This window comes from Hesperophylax consimilis, chromosome 27 (genome assembly GCF_061612785.1).
Source record: "Hesperophylax consimilis isolate HC1 chromosome 27, BYU_Hcon_1.0, whole genome shotgun sequence".
In the NCBI taxonomy this organism is placed as follows: Eukaryota; Metazoa; Arthropoda; class Insecta; order Trichoptera; family Limnephilidae; genus Hesperophylax; species Hesperophylax consimilis.
Genome location: NC_142862.1, coordinates 16,038,956 through 16,055,187, shown reverse-complemented (window position 1 = coordinate 16,055,187; position 16,232 = coordinate 16,038,956). Strand labels below are relative to the sequence as shown.

At 31.8% G+C, this 16,232-nt stretch overlaps 1 protein-coding gene across 1 annotated transcript in view; it reads right to left on the bottom strand.

Moving 5' to 3' along the window:
- LOC149410654 (putative fatty acyl-CoA reductase CG5065) overlaps positions 1-16,232 on the bottom strand; it is a 93,639-nt gene that overhangs the window by 37,644 nt on the left and 39,763 nt on the right. The window contains exon 3 of the mRNA XM_089648165.1: positions 10,489-10,582. Coding sequence (XP_089504291.1) covers positions 10,489-10,582 — 94 coding nt within the window. The remainder of the gene's footprint in view (positions 1-10,488; positions 10,583-16,232) is intronic.

Here is a 16,232-nt window from a genome sequence, read left to right as displayed (position 1 = left end):
AAATTCTCTGGTACATGGACTATAAAAGGTTTCTGATTTCTGTTCTTAACCGCATGTTTGACAAATCATGGTTTTATAATGACGTGGGTACCCATCCATGTATTGTTACGATAAATAATAATTGCTCATTAATTACTCAACGTATGTAACCTTGTGACGTCTATTCCACGTGAAATAATTATCTCAACGTTTTAAGTGGAAAAACAATAAAGGTTGCAGTGGAAATGTTTCCAAGTGTTTTTTCTCCGACGCTTTAATTGTTTTCGTTTGTGTCAATATTAGTATGAAGGTGAAAGAATACTCATCACAAAAACATATATGTAAAGAACTAAACGGTTCCATGATAACTCAATACAATGACAATTCAACGAACCGTTAAAAAGTCATAGCGATGAAAAATAACCACTAACGTAACGTATTTAACCTAGTTTTCGTTTCATCAATTTTAATGACTTTATATCACTTTTTGAGGTGTGTTGAATTGTCATTTTGAAGAGTTCCCAACGAATCTAAACATGTAAAAATAATACAAAACACGAATAGTTTCATATTTACCAAGAAAATTGTTTAAGACGTGATTATATTTTTTTACAAAATGACGAGATCAAAACATGGTAAATATTATTTAATGTGCATGTTTTTTTGCTTGCAAAAAAATTAATTTCCAATCATAATATTATAATATGGGTATGATCGTTATTATAAAATATACGTCATTACAAAACATCTTTTTTAAATACCTCAAAATATTCATAGAGAAATTTTTTATTAGTTTATTTACGAGATAACAATTCGTCTATCTAGTGTAAAACTGTTTTAAACGACTTTTTTTTTCATATTCGGGTTCAATAGCATCACATCAATCTTTCCCTAAACTCGAAATATTTATTTTTAATAAATCGAGTTAAGTGGACAAGGTAAATTAGTTCTAAACGATAAACCAAGTGATGCTCTCAGTGTAAAACTGTGCTAACAACTTAGCACAGTTTTACATTGAGATATAATATTTACATAAATATTATATTTCTATCTTGTTTTAAGCGTATATCTATCCTATATATCTATTTGGTGGATACAGTTTTACGTTAAAAATTATCTTCAATAAATTCTCTAATGATTCTAGACATTTATATCTTTTATTTTGAAGTTATTATTGAAATTGCGGGTGTAAAACAATCTCAAACGTCACAACTTCGGTAAGGTTAGGTTAGGCTAAAGAATTACTGGTTCCCGTGATCTACCTAAGCCTATGAGCAGTCTTAAATGCCGCTTTTCTTTTAATTAAGATAAAATATACAAACCAAATATGTTCGACTTGTAAAATAAAACATTCGTAAATTAACACTTTAGTTACTCGTAACCTCTTCCTCTAGTCATTCTTCTTGGTGAATAAAATCAGTAAAATTGTTCTCCTGGACAATTCTCTGTTTGTCGTTTAGGACAGAAATTAAATTTTGCAATTAATATATTCAAGACCCAAATTGTATCTCAAAACCCGAAAGAAAATTTCCAGACGGGAAGTTAGGTTGGGATATTGTAATTGTTTTCCAGATAGGAAGGTAGGTTGGGATATTATAATTGTTTTCCAGATAGGAAGGTAGGTTGGGATATTGTAATTGTTTTCCAGATAGGAAGGTAGGTTGGGATATTGTAATTGTTTTCCAGATAGGAAGGTAGGTTGGGATATTGTAATTGTTTTCCAGATAGGAAGGTAGGTTGGGATATTGTAATTTGTTTCCAGATAGGACGGTAGGTTGGGATATTGTAATTGTTTTCCAGATAGGAAGGGAGGTTGGGATATTGTAATTGTTTTCCGGATAGGAAGGTAGGTTGGGATATTGTAATTTTTTTCCAAATAGTAAGGTAGGTTGGGATATTGTAATTGTTTTTCAACCAAACCCACCAATTTTTCTACAGCTTGCGTAGTTTTTTTTTATTTTATTGGAATAGGAAGGTTGTACCCATCAATGCAATATATATTTATCATTGAAGAATAAGATAGTACGTAGTAATAAATCTAAAAGAAATATGAAACAGAACAAGACACAGAAAAATAAAAAGGTAATTGTCTTAACTGGGAATTGAACCCAGGATCTCTATCTTACAGGGAAAACGGCTCAACTTACCTTATTATTTTACGTCATTTTCATACTTTAATACTTTTGATATCAATGATGAAGGAAGTCTGTTATCATATAAAAGATGTATAAAAAAATAGTTTTTACGTATGCAGGAATAGTAATCAAGCATAAATTATTGTTTACATTATCGTTACTTTGATAATTGAAAATCATTTATGTTTGGCACAGTTGACAAATAATTCTTCTAAGTCATTATTAACAATATTTTATTTTTCTTAACTTTTGTAAATATTTTTTTTATAATTTATTCTTTATAAAAAAAATAAAGTTAAATATAATTAACATTATATTTAACTTTACACCGTAACGTATACTTTATACTTCACTTTATATTTTTGGTAAACTAATGTTTAAGACAAGATTTTTTATGCAAAGGGTAACAATTATTTTTATAAGCAATAATTATTAGCCTGAAACACTCATCCACATTGAAAAAGATACATGACGCCAAATGTATCTTTTATCAGGAGATTTTTCTATGTGGATGAGTGTTTCAGGCTAATAATTATTGCTTATAAAAATAATTTAGATTTTTCATTTACACTTTATACTTAACTTTATATTTAACCTTTACACTTTATAGAGTATATTGTACTTTGAAATTTATACTTTAAATCTTGTACTTTTAATTATATTTATATATGTTTGTTAATGGCACATGTCGTGCCGTTTGTATTTAAATAAATAGTTAAATGTTTAATTATCTAATTAATTTAAGACCCAATGGCCGAGTTGGTTGAGACTTGTCCCGGTAAGACAGAGATCCTGGGATTAGACCGTTACCTTTTTAATTTAATAATAATAATAATAATTTTTATTCCAGGATGTGGGGAGGTTAGTGCAATTTATTAGTATTATCTTTTTCTTCAATGATTATCAATGATTGATTAGATCTGAACAAAAAAGGAATGTGATTTTCCGACCCGTTGAAGTGTAAACAATTACAACTAGTTAAGAACAATCAGTTCTTGGAGTCAGAGAATCGAGAAGATGTCGTAATGATAGTACCTAGAGATGTTTATACATAATTATGTATTATTCTGAGGTATGGTTCAAGGATATTGTTGATTGATATCTAGGATTACGAAAAATTAGCTCGACATTACAATCATTTATGATTACACCAGGAAGTTAAAACATTGCGTTTTTACAGCTAAAAAACTTATGATGTTCATGTTTACTACAGCGTAATGTTAGATTGAATTATAAATACTTATTTAATTGTTGGATTTATGAAGCTGAAAGTATTTATAAAATGTTTATTAATAATGTCGTGTCTGAGACAAGAAATTTACATTAGAGGTGCAAGTGAAAAATATTATTTTCGTAAATGCGCAATACAAAAATAGCTTTGCGAAAACGATTAATCCAATGGAAGATGAGAAATAGGTGAGTTATTCCAAATAGTGAATTTTCGAGATTTTTCAGAGATTCCACTTCATCATGACAAATCGGCATTTGCCGAGTATTTAATTGAAACCGGCAATTACTTTGAATTTATTCCTGAGGTGACCCAAAACACATGGAACACGCCAAATTACGGTCGCGATTGAAAGTCATAATCATCACACTAATATTAAAAAAGACAACGGGGCTAAGCTTGATAGTTCTTGTTATTCGTTAATTGACAACTACACCAAAACTAAACGCAGAAAACCATTTTAAATTTAAAAAATAAAAATATTTTTCTGTAATACCAGCTCTTAGAGGAGTGGCGTTGGCAACATGGTATCACATATACATGCATTAGCATACACTTCAAAACAATCTTTACACATCTCCCCTGATGATGGACTCTGTAACGCTGTCCGAAACGTTGGCTAAAGTAGGAGGTAGCCCAACACGGCGTAACACCCCAAAAATAGTATTATTTATTTACTGCATCTCACTGTACGTATCACGTTTCTTCTCATAAAAATCAACCTCATTAGGATCAAGGTTATCAATTTACATTTGACTGAAGCAAACATAGAGTAATCACAAACATAAAGTAATACTACAGATAAAAACAAAATATAGACTAGAAACAAGTAGATAATAAAGACAGCTAGGGTGACATTCAGTTATTAGCAAATGGGACTTGTATAAAATCTTATTATTTAAGAAAGGACAAGGATGAAAAAATATTAAGAGAATCGTCTGTCAATACAAAGACCTTAATTATCTTTTTAACTATAATAAGATACATAAGTACTAAACTTAGTTAACAAACAAAATTGAATACAGTTTTTTTGAATATTATCAACACACTTATGTACATTAAATGCTTCTGAAATGAAATGAAATATTAAAGCGAAATGGTTTCGAGCCAAATTCCAAATGAATGCAATTTCACACACAATACCGCCTGACGAAATACTTACTAGTTAACTGTGGAAACAAAGGTATTATTGATGTCAGGTAAATAATCACTAAACTGGTTTGCAGGTCGATGAAATTAAGCGCCCATTATTGGCGAAATGAAATACTCAATTACGTAGGATTGTTAATTGAGTTTGTGCTTACCATTGCAATCTAATTTGAGTATACACATGCAAATTTCTTACTTTTAACTCTGTTGTGACCAATTGAATCAATAAAATTAGATGTTTAGTAGTAAAAATCCTTTGTTTTTACGGGTTGACGCCTAAGAACAAACTTAATGTTACACATATGAATTTCATTAATTAATATATATATAAATCGGTTCCATGATAACTCAACACAGTGACAATTCAACACACCTTTAAAAAGTGAAATAAAGTCATTAGAAACGATAAAAACAATTTTTTTAAACCTAACCCAACCTAACTTACTTAACCCAATTAATAAAATTTATTGGGTTAATAATAACTTTTTAAAAATGTGATGAATTATCATTTTGATGATTTATACGGTCACCATTCATTCGAATATTATTGATTACCCCCAAGAACTAACTCAATATTACATATATCAATTTTGGATTTGAATCTACAATTTCTGCATACTTTGAATTGTTTGACTTGTTTCTTTCTTTAAATACTTGTTCTCGTTTTAATTCTTGATTTAGTTCTCAATCAGGTTGCTTTCCGTTTTAAATATAACGGAGGAGCAATTTTAAGCAAGAAGTGCACTTGAGTGAATTATGACAATAAATGACCATTTTTAAGCCTACTTAAGCTGAATTGTCTCTGAAAAAAAATAGTGCTGAATAATTAAATGATAATATTATTATAATCGCTGTCATAGTGGAAGAAAAATAAAATTAATTGGTTCCCAAACTAGAATCACATAAACTAACAGTTTTAATGACACACAACACACAACGAAGACGTAAAAGGTTTTTCCAATGTGACATTGTCGGTTTTTGCATCGCGAAACTAATCGTCATATTATAAGTAGTATATGTTATTGTGACCTAAGAGATCAAAATACAATCAAACTTTTTTATTTAATAGGATACAAGATTTTCAGATTTATCAGATTACTTCGATGAAGGACACCCGGGCGTTTATTTTTATGTTTTTTCTCGTATAAATTTACATTACCCTCTCTAGAGAATGTCTTTCTGTTCTAAGAGCTTCTCAGGAGTTCCATTGGGGCAGGGCCGGCCCTATGCAGGCGCAATTGGAGTTGCCCGCTGAATTTCCAAGTCGCTGATAATACCTAACACTTAACAGTCTTAATCCTTTCAGCCCCAGTGTTAATTCAAATTAAAATGAACTTTGTGAATTTTTTTATAGTAACGGTAGCGATTTAGAAAAGCCATGTTTTTGTTTTCTTATAGCTTGTAATCTTTTCTGTGGCGTATATTTTTTCCGTTCTGTTGAAATTCTTATTTCCGCCACAACAACGATAAATATTTTGACATCTGCTGATTGTGAGTTTCATCGAATTTCCGCCGTCATTGATTACTTAATTTAAGGTGCGATATCAATGTTTTCTACTCGAATTACAAATACGCATTAAGATGTGTTCTATAATAATAATATCAGTCCAATTCACTGTTCACAGTTATTTGCCAGAATATTGTAAATCAATTTCAATGTTCATTCAAATTAACACTGGTAGTGACGGACACGTTTTCGACTAGTATGGTGATTTTATTATCCTAGATTATTTCTTTTTTTGTGAACGAATTTTAGCCGTTTGGCTTAGGGCCGGCCTTGCTTGGGCAATCTTAAGTCATCATGGAGGAACTCTCGAAGAGAGACTCATGTCTGTTGTAAGAGGTAAAAAATACGACATCGGCAGATCATTCCACACCAATCATTGCACACAAATTAAATTGGCTACTATAGACGAATGTTCAATGAATGACGAAGGGACAAATCATGCTGTTGTTCATAACCAAAACATTAATTTCCACTGTCCAGTACGAAAAAGACGACCCAACAAAACTATTTCACAACCCATAAAAACTCTCAAAATCTAACTAAATACTAGTAATATTCACAGACATAGGAATTAATAGACGAGAAGATAATGGCGAGGGGTAAAATCAACTGTTGAAGAACGAAGGGAGTAAGGCTGACTGTGATTCGTCAATAAATCAATCTGACAGTAAATAGGCATCTCGCATTATAATATCACCATTTAGTTCTTAAAAGTAAAATCTGCTTTTGAATGAATAGACATTTCTACATGGGAGCGCAAATTACTCGCCACGTTATGAACTAATTTGCGACGTCCAAATTCGGCAAAGTAAGGCAGCTTCTATTTTCAGAGTCGTAGTTAGTTTCAGAGTATTTAGTTAAGACACTTTTACAAATGTCTCATAATTTACTTACCCCAGTAAACAACGATGAGCACACTTGAGAATCGCTACATTGTGATGTGATAGTATATGTTTCTAAAACTGATCCATATAATACGGTGTGAATAAGCTTAAAATAAAGTAAAATAATGCTTACTTATGGAATGTAATACGACAATTGGGTTTATTCTCTTTTTCACATCTATTTTTACAAGTTTTCATATCACAAGTCAACATTTTGCCGTGTTATTTCGTAAAATGAACCGATGATGCCTCGACCATAGTTCGCACAAGAATGATGACGTCACGTTTTCAAATTTCACTTGAGGCCATATGCGAGCCCAGCCGGCTCAATGGAACCGGTATGGGGAGTGGGGATAATACGCTTTTAATCACTTAGGGCAGGTCTACTAATATTCATATGTCTATGGTAATATTACTGTAACTACTAATTTGACGGCCTCTGTGGTTAAAGAGCAAATCTCGCGATTAGCTAGCTGTAGATCGCGGGTTCAAATCCCGGCGTGCGCAAGTAAATTTTATTTGATTAAATTGTGTTATTCCACAAATTACTCATTAAAAATAATAGATATTATATTTGCGGCACGTTCCTGAGTGGAAGATACTCTCAGTATCGCCCTGGTGTTAGACCACCATTAAGAAACGTTGTTTGAAATGGCTTTGACCGTGTTTGGTGACCAGATCTGCATAGCCAGGTACCTCACCACCTTCCTCTTTCACCTCTTCCTCTCCCCGATACCTTCAGCCTTACAACGTACCACAATTCGTGATGCCATGGTCTCACTAAAAACTACTACAGACCGCCTCAGATCAGTAAATCCTATTAAGGAGAATTGCGAAACTTAGAATTTATTCTTATACTATGGTTTATATGTAAATCATGTACAAACTTTGCAACAAATAAAAAAAAACCAACCCTGAAAAACGTGGAGGGCAATTTACAATCTCTTTTAATGTTAAACACGTTTAGTTGAAATAAAAAAATTAAAACCAAAAAACTATTTTTGATCAGGTGATGCAAACATTTTAACAAAATTAACATATATACTATTTACATAAAACACGCTACGGAATTTTATTTCAATCATTAAAAAAGATTGGTTGTAAAAAACTGCCCGGAGTCCAGCTATCAGAAATTATTATACGTGTGAAAAAAGTGTGTATGAAATTTATAAATTTGAAAAAAAATTACAAAAAAGATTAGTTATAAAAACATATATTATGTCACGGCATATAATACCTATTATGACATAGGTAAGCTGTGATAACCATTTCTTTTTTCTAAATTATCGAATATTTAATGGATAAGGTGCCTTCTAGGAAATGTCACAATGTCCCAAATATTAGACTTTGTATACATTTGAATTCATTGCCAAATGACGCAGTGTGTGTCAGAAATTGTTAAGAAAAAGGATGTTTGTTTTGCTGTGGTGAAACGTTTGTTACAACACATAATTTAACGCACAGTACTACAGTGAAAGCTGAGAACTAAAATTAATTACTTGTTACGAATCTGTCGATTTTGAGGCGTTTATAATTTTGTTTTTAATATTTCGTTCTTTAATAAAACTTTTATCTAATATCAACAGTAAATGCTTATTTTCAACCTTTTACCCACATTGTTGTGATGTTTAAAGTTTTAACCCTACAGTCTTCTTTTAAGCATAGGTATATTTTTTTAAATCAAACATAAAATGTTTTAAAAATGACTCACCATCACAGACATAGGAATTAATAGACGAGAAGATAATGGCGAGGGGTAAAATCAACTGTTGAAGAACGAAGGGAGTAAGGCTGACTGTGATTCGTCAATAAATCAATCTGACAGTAAATAGGCATCTCGCATTATAATATCACCATTTACTTCTTAAAAGTAAAATCTGCTTTTGAATGAATAGACATTTTTACATGGGAGCGCAAATTACTCGCCACGTTATAAACAAATTTGCGAAGTCCAAATTCGGCAAAAAAATTCGGTTCTATTTTCAGAGTCGAATATTTCGTTTAAGTATTTAGTTAAGACACTTTTATAAATGTTCATAATTTACTTCCCAGCAACCAACCAGCTTTGTGTTTCGCGTCCAGACGTTTCTCGGTGTGATAGTATATGTTTCTAAAACTGATCTATATTATACGGTGTGAACATGCTTAAAATAAAATAAAATAATGCTTATATATGGAATGTAATACGACAATTGGGTTTATTCTCTTTTTCACATCTATTTTTACAAGTTTTCATAGTACAAGTCAACATTTTAAAATGAACCGATGATGCCTCGACCATAGTTCGCACAAGAATGATGACGTCACGTTTTCAAATTTCACTTGAGGCCATACGCGAGCACAGCCGGCTCCAATGGAACCGGTATGGGGAGTGGGGATAATACGCTTTTAATCACTTAGGGCAGGTCTACTAATATTCATATGTCTATGCTCACCATACGTTTTTTCGTCAAAATACTGATTCAAATTTACTGATATATTTAATGATTTACTGAAAAAAATACATATTTTATTAGAAAAAGTAATTATTTACAATATTGCTATCTCACCTTTTTGTCATTTCAGGTAAAAATAATTAGTAAAAAAATTATAATTATAATAAATTACGAGTATTTATATAAAATAGTTTGTTTCCCCAATAAATTAAAATCTCTAAATATGCCGCTGTCCGTATATGCCATAAATAAAAGCATAACATAAAAGTCTGCGATTGTAACATAAATGTCGATCTCCTAAGGATAACCCACAGCAACGCCTGGTACACGTCAATATATATATATATATATATAGATATAGAAAGAAAAAATATATAGAAAGTGGACATTTTCAATTGCGAGCTGAATAAATATGAAAAGTTCATAAATATGTAGTATTATTCTCACGTGTCATGAGTAACTTTTCTGTTGTAAATGTATTTTAGTTTATGTACATTCTTATTTTATTATAATTCTATGGTATTTTGTTGTACACGAGTATAATTCCGTTTATTTCTTAACACAAGCAGGAAATCCATAATTGGTTGTACGAGTATTTTTGGTATAGTGTAAAAACTCATAAAATTCAACTTAAATTAATTTAAAAAAATTATAAAACAAAACTTGTTTTTTTGCTCTAACTTTTTTCGTTGCCGTTCGTGCCATAAAAAAACTTAATGACTAGGTATATTAGTTAATTTTTTTTTAACGTTTTTGTGTTTAATTCGTAGAACTCCATTTATTTTTTTCTTAAATTTAATTAAAATCAAATTTAATGATATAATTATTATGTTCTGCAAGTATTTTTTGGGTTTTGTTATTGTTACAGCTGTTTCGGCTTTCAAGGCCATTTTCAAACTGTGGTTTTCTGTGGCCACGTTTAGACGACTTATTAATATGATTCTACTTTACCTCCTCCCAATTAAAAATAATTTATTACCGGTTAAACCAAATTACTGATAAAATAATTGTGACAATAGATTTCATATTTTGTGAGGGTATTTTGAAGTCTGTTTTCCCCACATTAATGTTATCTTAATTGTTTAATAATGACGTAGCAGTTATTAATTTATTTAATAGATAAACATATTTTATCAGGCCAAAATAAGACGAAATAATATAGTTCGCTCACCGGATTGCTGAAGATTTCTTCCAGTCTCTGTTTCGGTTCCTTGCCCTTCTTGGGGCGGACCAGCAGGTATATGGTTTTCAGGTCGTAGCATGATCTGCAACACAAATAATGACAGCTTAATGACCAAGTATATGGTTTTCAGGTCGTAGCATGATCTGCAACACAAGTAATAACAGCTTAATGACCAAGTATATGGTTTTCAGGTCGTAGCATGATCTGCAACACAAGTAATAACAGCTTAATGACCAAGTATATGGTTTTCAGGTCGTAGCATGATCTGCAACACAAGTAATAACAGCTTAATGACCAAGTATATGGTTTTCTAGTCGTAGCATGATCTGCAACACAAGTAATAACAGCTTAATGACCAGGTATATGGTTTTCAGGTCGTAGCATGATCTGCACCACAAAAAATGACAGCTTAATTACCAAGTATATGGTTTTCAGGTCGTACAATTCAACACAAGTAAAAACAGGTTAAAAATCAAGATAGCCATGTTCGATGGAATTATAAGAAGTAAGTTGGGGCAGGGCCGGCCCTATGCGGACGCAATTGAAGCACTCCGGTCGGGGGGGCAAAATGCCAAGAGGCTGATAATACCTAACACATAATACTTTATCAAAAAAATTGCGCTAGACAAAAATTTAAAACTTCCAAATATGTATTATTAATTAATAATATTATTTTATTTATTTATTTATTTAATACATGTTACATTGTTTCGAAATTTACATAAAGTAGATATAATGAATCACCATACTAGGCGGCTGCCTGTTTCATGGTGACCAATTGAGTGTAATTACTTTGTATGAAATATGAAATCTAGTGTAAACATATGAAATAAGTAACTATAGATGAAGCTAAAATTTTGGAAAAATTGTAATAAAAAGTAGAAGAAAATTAGAAAGGAGAAATAAGTAAATTAGCATTAGATTGTAAAAATGTACATAATTATATATATAATTTTTAATATGTGTGCATACAAGCACACATGTGTATATAGCAGCAGACATACCTATATACATATAACAACACATGTATACATACAACCAAATGACGCATCCTCACGCATATAAACAATATAGTATACACCTCTATCTGAGTACTTGGAATAGGCTACTAACACTATTACAATCGCACATCAAAAAATTCCCGAGCGCTTTCCTGAAACTGTCGTATTTGGCTATTGATTTTATTTCTAACGTTAAATTATTGAATATTTTTGGAGCAAGAAAGTTAAATTGTCTTTGTGCCATTGAGGTTTTTATTGGGGGAATAGTATAATTGGATTTGTTGGAATATCTTGTATTATGGGTCGATTCAAAAATATTTTTTTTCGTATGTTTGAATTTATAGTAGGAGGATATGTTTTTGACGTATAAGGATTTTATGTTGAGTACTTTGAAGTCGTTAAATAAGTCCTTCGTGGGGTGAATATAGTGTACTTTGTAAATAGTCCGCATTATCAATTTTTGAGCTTTAATTAATGGATCTAATATCGTGTTAGAGCATCCTCCCCAGACTACTATACCGTAAGATATAATTGATTGGCATAAAGAAAAGTATACTGTTTTTAGTGTATTTTTATTTAGAATATTTCGTAATGACCTGAAGATATATGCCAGTTTCCGTATACGGTTTGTAACATTTATTACGTGATCTTCCCATCGTAGTTTATTGTCAATTATTACACCCAAATATTTAATGGAATCTACTCGTTCTAGTGGATTGCACAGACAACTAGAGTTATCTCTACAAGAATGTATTTTTAGTGTACGATTGATTGAAGGCTGACTCGGAATATTAAGACTAAACGTTATATATTTCGTTTTAGTAATGTTTAGGGTGAGTAGATTATCATCCAACCACTGTTTAATAATTTGCAATGTTAGATCCGCTCTATGAAATGTTTCTTCCCATGTCTTACTTTTTAGTACTAGGGCAGTGTCATCGGCGAAAGTGATTATATTGCCATCAATAATAGATAGTTTACATAAGTCATTGATATAAATGAGAAAAAGTGTGGGACCGAGTACACTGCCCTGTGGCACACCAAAGTTAATGCTAGTTGAGTGGGATGGTTTATGCGAACCTGGTACACTTAAGTACTCTACTCCAGGTACGCCTTACATTATATAGTACACTTGCGGCCAGTGGCGGCTCGTGACTTGTAGGTGTACTATAGTGCTAATATTATAAAAAAATGTCATTATTGATGTTGTTGTAGCTGAAAAAGATAGGATTTTCACGAAATTTTGGTATGACCGAGCACCGCACGGATTTCCTGAAAATCTTCAAACAAAAAATCGAAATTTCTAAAAAAAAATTATTTCAGCTACAACAACACATAATATTTTTTTGTAATTTTAGCACTCTAGTACACCCAGTAGTCAGTCACAAGTCGCCACTGCTTGCGGCAAATTCACGAGTGGAAGATACTTTCAGTATCGCCCTGGTGTAATACCAACATTCCGAATTGAAACGTTACTTGAAATGGCTTTAGCCGTGTTTGATGACCAGATCTTCCAGGTACGCCCCTCTCACCCATCTCCTTCTCCTCCCCACCAACTTCAGCCTCACAACAGACTCCAATTGGGGATGCCATAGTCTCACTGATTCCAAACGGTTGGAAGCGGCTGGGACTCTTGTGCGTTATTCACATATATATATATGTTATCTCTTTCTAATATCTCACCGTAATACAACATAGAATTACTATAAATGAGTCAGTTTCATTTTATTACAGAGTTGACCCTGATACAAATAGTAACCTTCTTGTGCCGCCATCAGGCTCCTAGTGACGTAATAGGTTTTTAAATTTAAATTTTAAAAATATTTGAACTAACTCTAAAAATAAAAGTGCTGGTATTAGTTGAATATTTTTATTAATAAGAAAAAATAAAACATGGACAGGATTATTGAATTATTATCGTAACCACAGAAAAAATAATCCCTAGAAGCGAAAGGTATTCTATACCGAATTCGATGACCTAAATCTTTCGTCTCCAATGCCACAGACGGAAAAATGAATTTGATTTTCTGTTCAAAAAAGATTTCAGATATTTGAAGATTTTTGATCTATTTAATTTCAGCCGAAGTATGAAAAAAAAATCACTTGGGTACACAGATTCTCAAGGGTATGGAAATGGTAGTTCCATGGTTCTATCAGTTTTCCCGTCAGGGGGTAATTAAAAAGAATAGGTTCTTGTCTTGCTACCGCGTTGAAACCATTACTTTGATTTGTTTTTTTTTTGTATTTCTCTAATAACACATTTTCACGTTCATGAACGTTAGAGCGTATTTTCGAAATTAAACAATTAACATAGCCGATATTATACTAAGGATAAACATATTCCGCGTCCCGAGTATGAATAAGGTTGTAAAAAAAACCGTTTAATTTTCAAAAGTGTGTTATTTTAGATTGACAGCTCAAAGACCAATGGTAAAGCGAATTTATGCAGGTCAAGGTTTGCAACCATCAACTGATTTAGAGGTAAATCTTATTTAGCAAACACTAATTTGGTTCTGATTATTTCTATAACGACTCTCTGAGGCTCTCTCTCTTATATTTTTTTGTTGTTTGATAATGGCAATACCTAATAATTATGTAAAACTCCTTTTTAATGCACGTTATAATAACACAAGTTTAATGCCACTTAAAATCTACACATATTCGAACACAGATTTTAAATCTACACAGATTTAAAATCAATACATATTCGAAAACAGACATAGAAAAAAATCCGAAAGTACAAATTTATTAAAAAAAAACATTTAAATTCGCTTTGTGACTGGCCAATGACTAGTTTTTTTGCATTTTGTACTCAAGGCCAACTAGACCTGCAATATATGACACTTTTATCTACCTAGATTTTATTATAATGGTTGTTAAAATGTACGTATGTGCATAATAACAAAATTGTAATACCTTCGTTATGATTAATACACTATAATATATTATTTACCCATAACTAATATATTTGCCTCTGCAAGTATAGATTAAAGAAAATTGTGCTGTTTCGCTAGAATATGTTATATATATTTTCCTTCATATACACCCTTTTTTCTGACATGTATGATGTATGAAATCATCCTACCTTAAGTACCATATGCATCCTAATAGCTTGTTTTAAGGCCCTTCGTACAAAGAGATACTTACAAGCTACTTGACTGTGACGCAACGCAATAATCTACTATTTAAATCTAATTTCTGCACACAGACTACCAGAATTATATTGGACTTGATTTTTTCAAGTGAGGCTGTGGAATTAATACGATGTCAAGTAAATTTAGCGACGAAGACAATAATATTGTTCTTCTGTATATTTACAAGCAAAAAGATTAGATTTTGGGTTTACCAATTCAATCAAATAAAAGTAAATTGTAAGGCATTAGTCGCTACCAAGGGACTACAAGTGAATGATCTCAAATTGACTTTTCTTTCCAATATCAATCTACGCCTTTATCTAAGTCCTTTCTAACGTATTCTGGTAAATTTAGTTATATAAACATGGATGTTTCGCCAACTCCAGAATAAATTTAACATTCAAATCATGCTCCGACGTCATTTCTGTCGAACGAGCAGTAGATGCGAATGGCACAGCGTTATACCAGGGTATAGATTTTCCAATCCAGGCCGCTCGCAATCGCCGTCGAAAGTATGTACATTAGGGTGTGTCAATTATTTCAACTTTTGAATTCAGAAACGCCTGATGTCTCAAAAGTTGCGTCTTACAAAGAAAATGAGAACTACATTTAAAATTATTTAAAAAAAAATGGTTATTAGCTCGCTAAAATGCATTGAAAAACAGAAAAAAACCCAAAACATGTATTTTTTAATAATGGTAATTAATATTTTTTCACAATAATTTAACCTTTTAACGTTTGTTTATTATTAAAAACTGCGTATAGTTGACAAATAATTAAATAAAAAAATAATTTTTATTAATGCAAGTAAATCTACAAAAATACAGAAATTAACAAAAAAATGATAAAAATCCACTAAAACGTTTTCCATTGCCATTTAATTTGCTTTAATTTTCAATTATTGGACTTGGTTTAATATTTGAAGACTCAAATGAACATCTCCCCTTTTCTTTCGTCTGCTCCACCACCTCTTTCTCCTACCACTGTACCCCTACTCCTGCCACAATAAGATGTTTGTTTTTTTTTCAAGTTTAAGTTGTTAGTTCCAACAGTTTTTCAGATTCTGATGAGGAACCAACGCTAAGTGAAGATCATCAATCTGCAGTGGCTCATGATACATTATCTCCTCGAAATATACAATAATCGAAGATGAAGAATCCCTTGACGAAGTTATCTCAAATTTGTAATCGATACGGCGTTTCACACAGAGCAGCAGCTGCCATTGCTTCTGCGGTTTTACAAGATGTAAATGAAGCTGGTCCGTCTTCCGTTATAGATCATAGTAGATTATCATAGAGCTAGAAATCAAACTAGAGATATGTTATTAAATAGCCGTAAATTGACAAATATCGAAGGTTTATTGTTCGATGTGGACAAAACAATGATTATTATTAAGAAAGGAAGTAAATTTTATCGACCAATAAAAGTTGATGAACACATAACGCTTGTGCAGGAGCCAGGATCAGTGTATCTCGGACACGTTACGCCATCATCTGGTACTGCTAAAGACAGCGAAAATGCCATATGTTCTCTTTTGGAAGAGGAAAATCGTCAAATGGAGAAAATTGTTGCAGTTGGTTTTGACGGAACAAATACA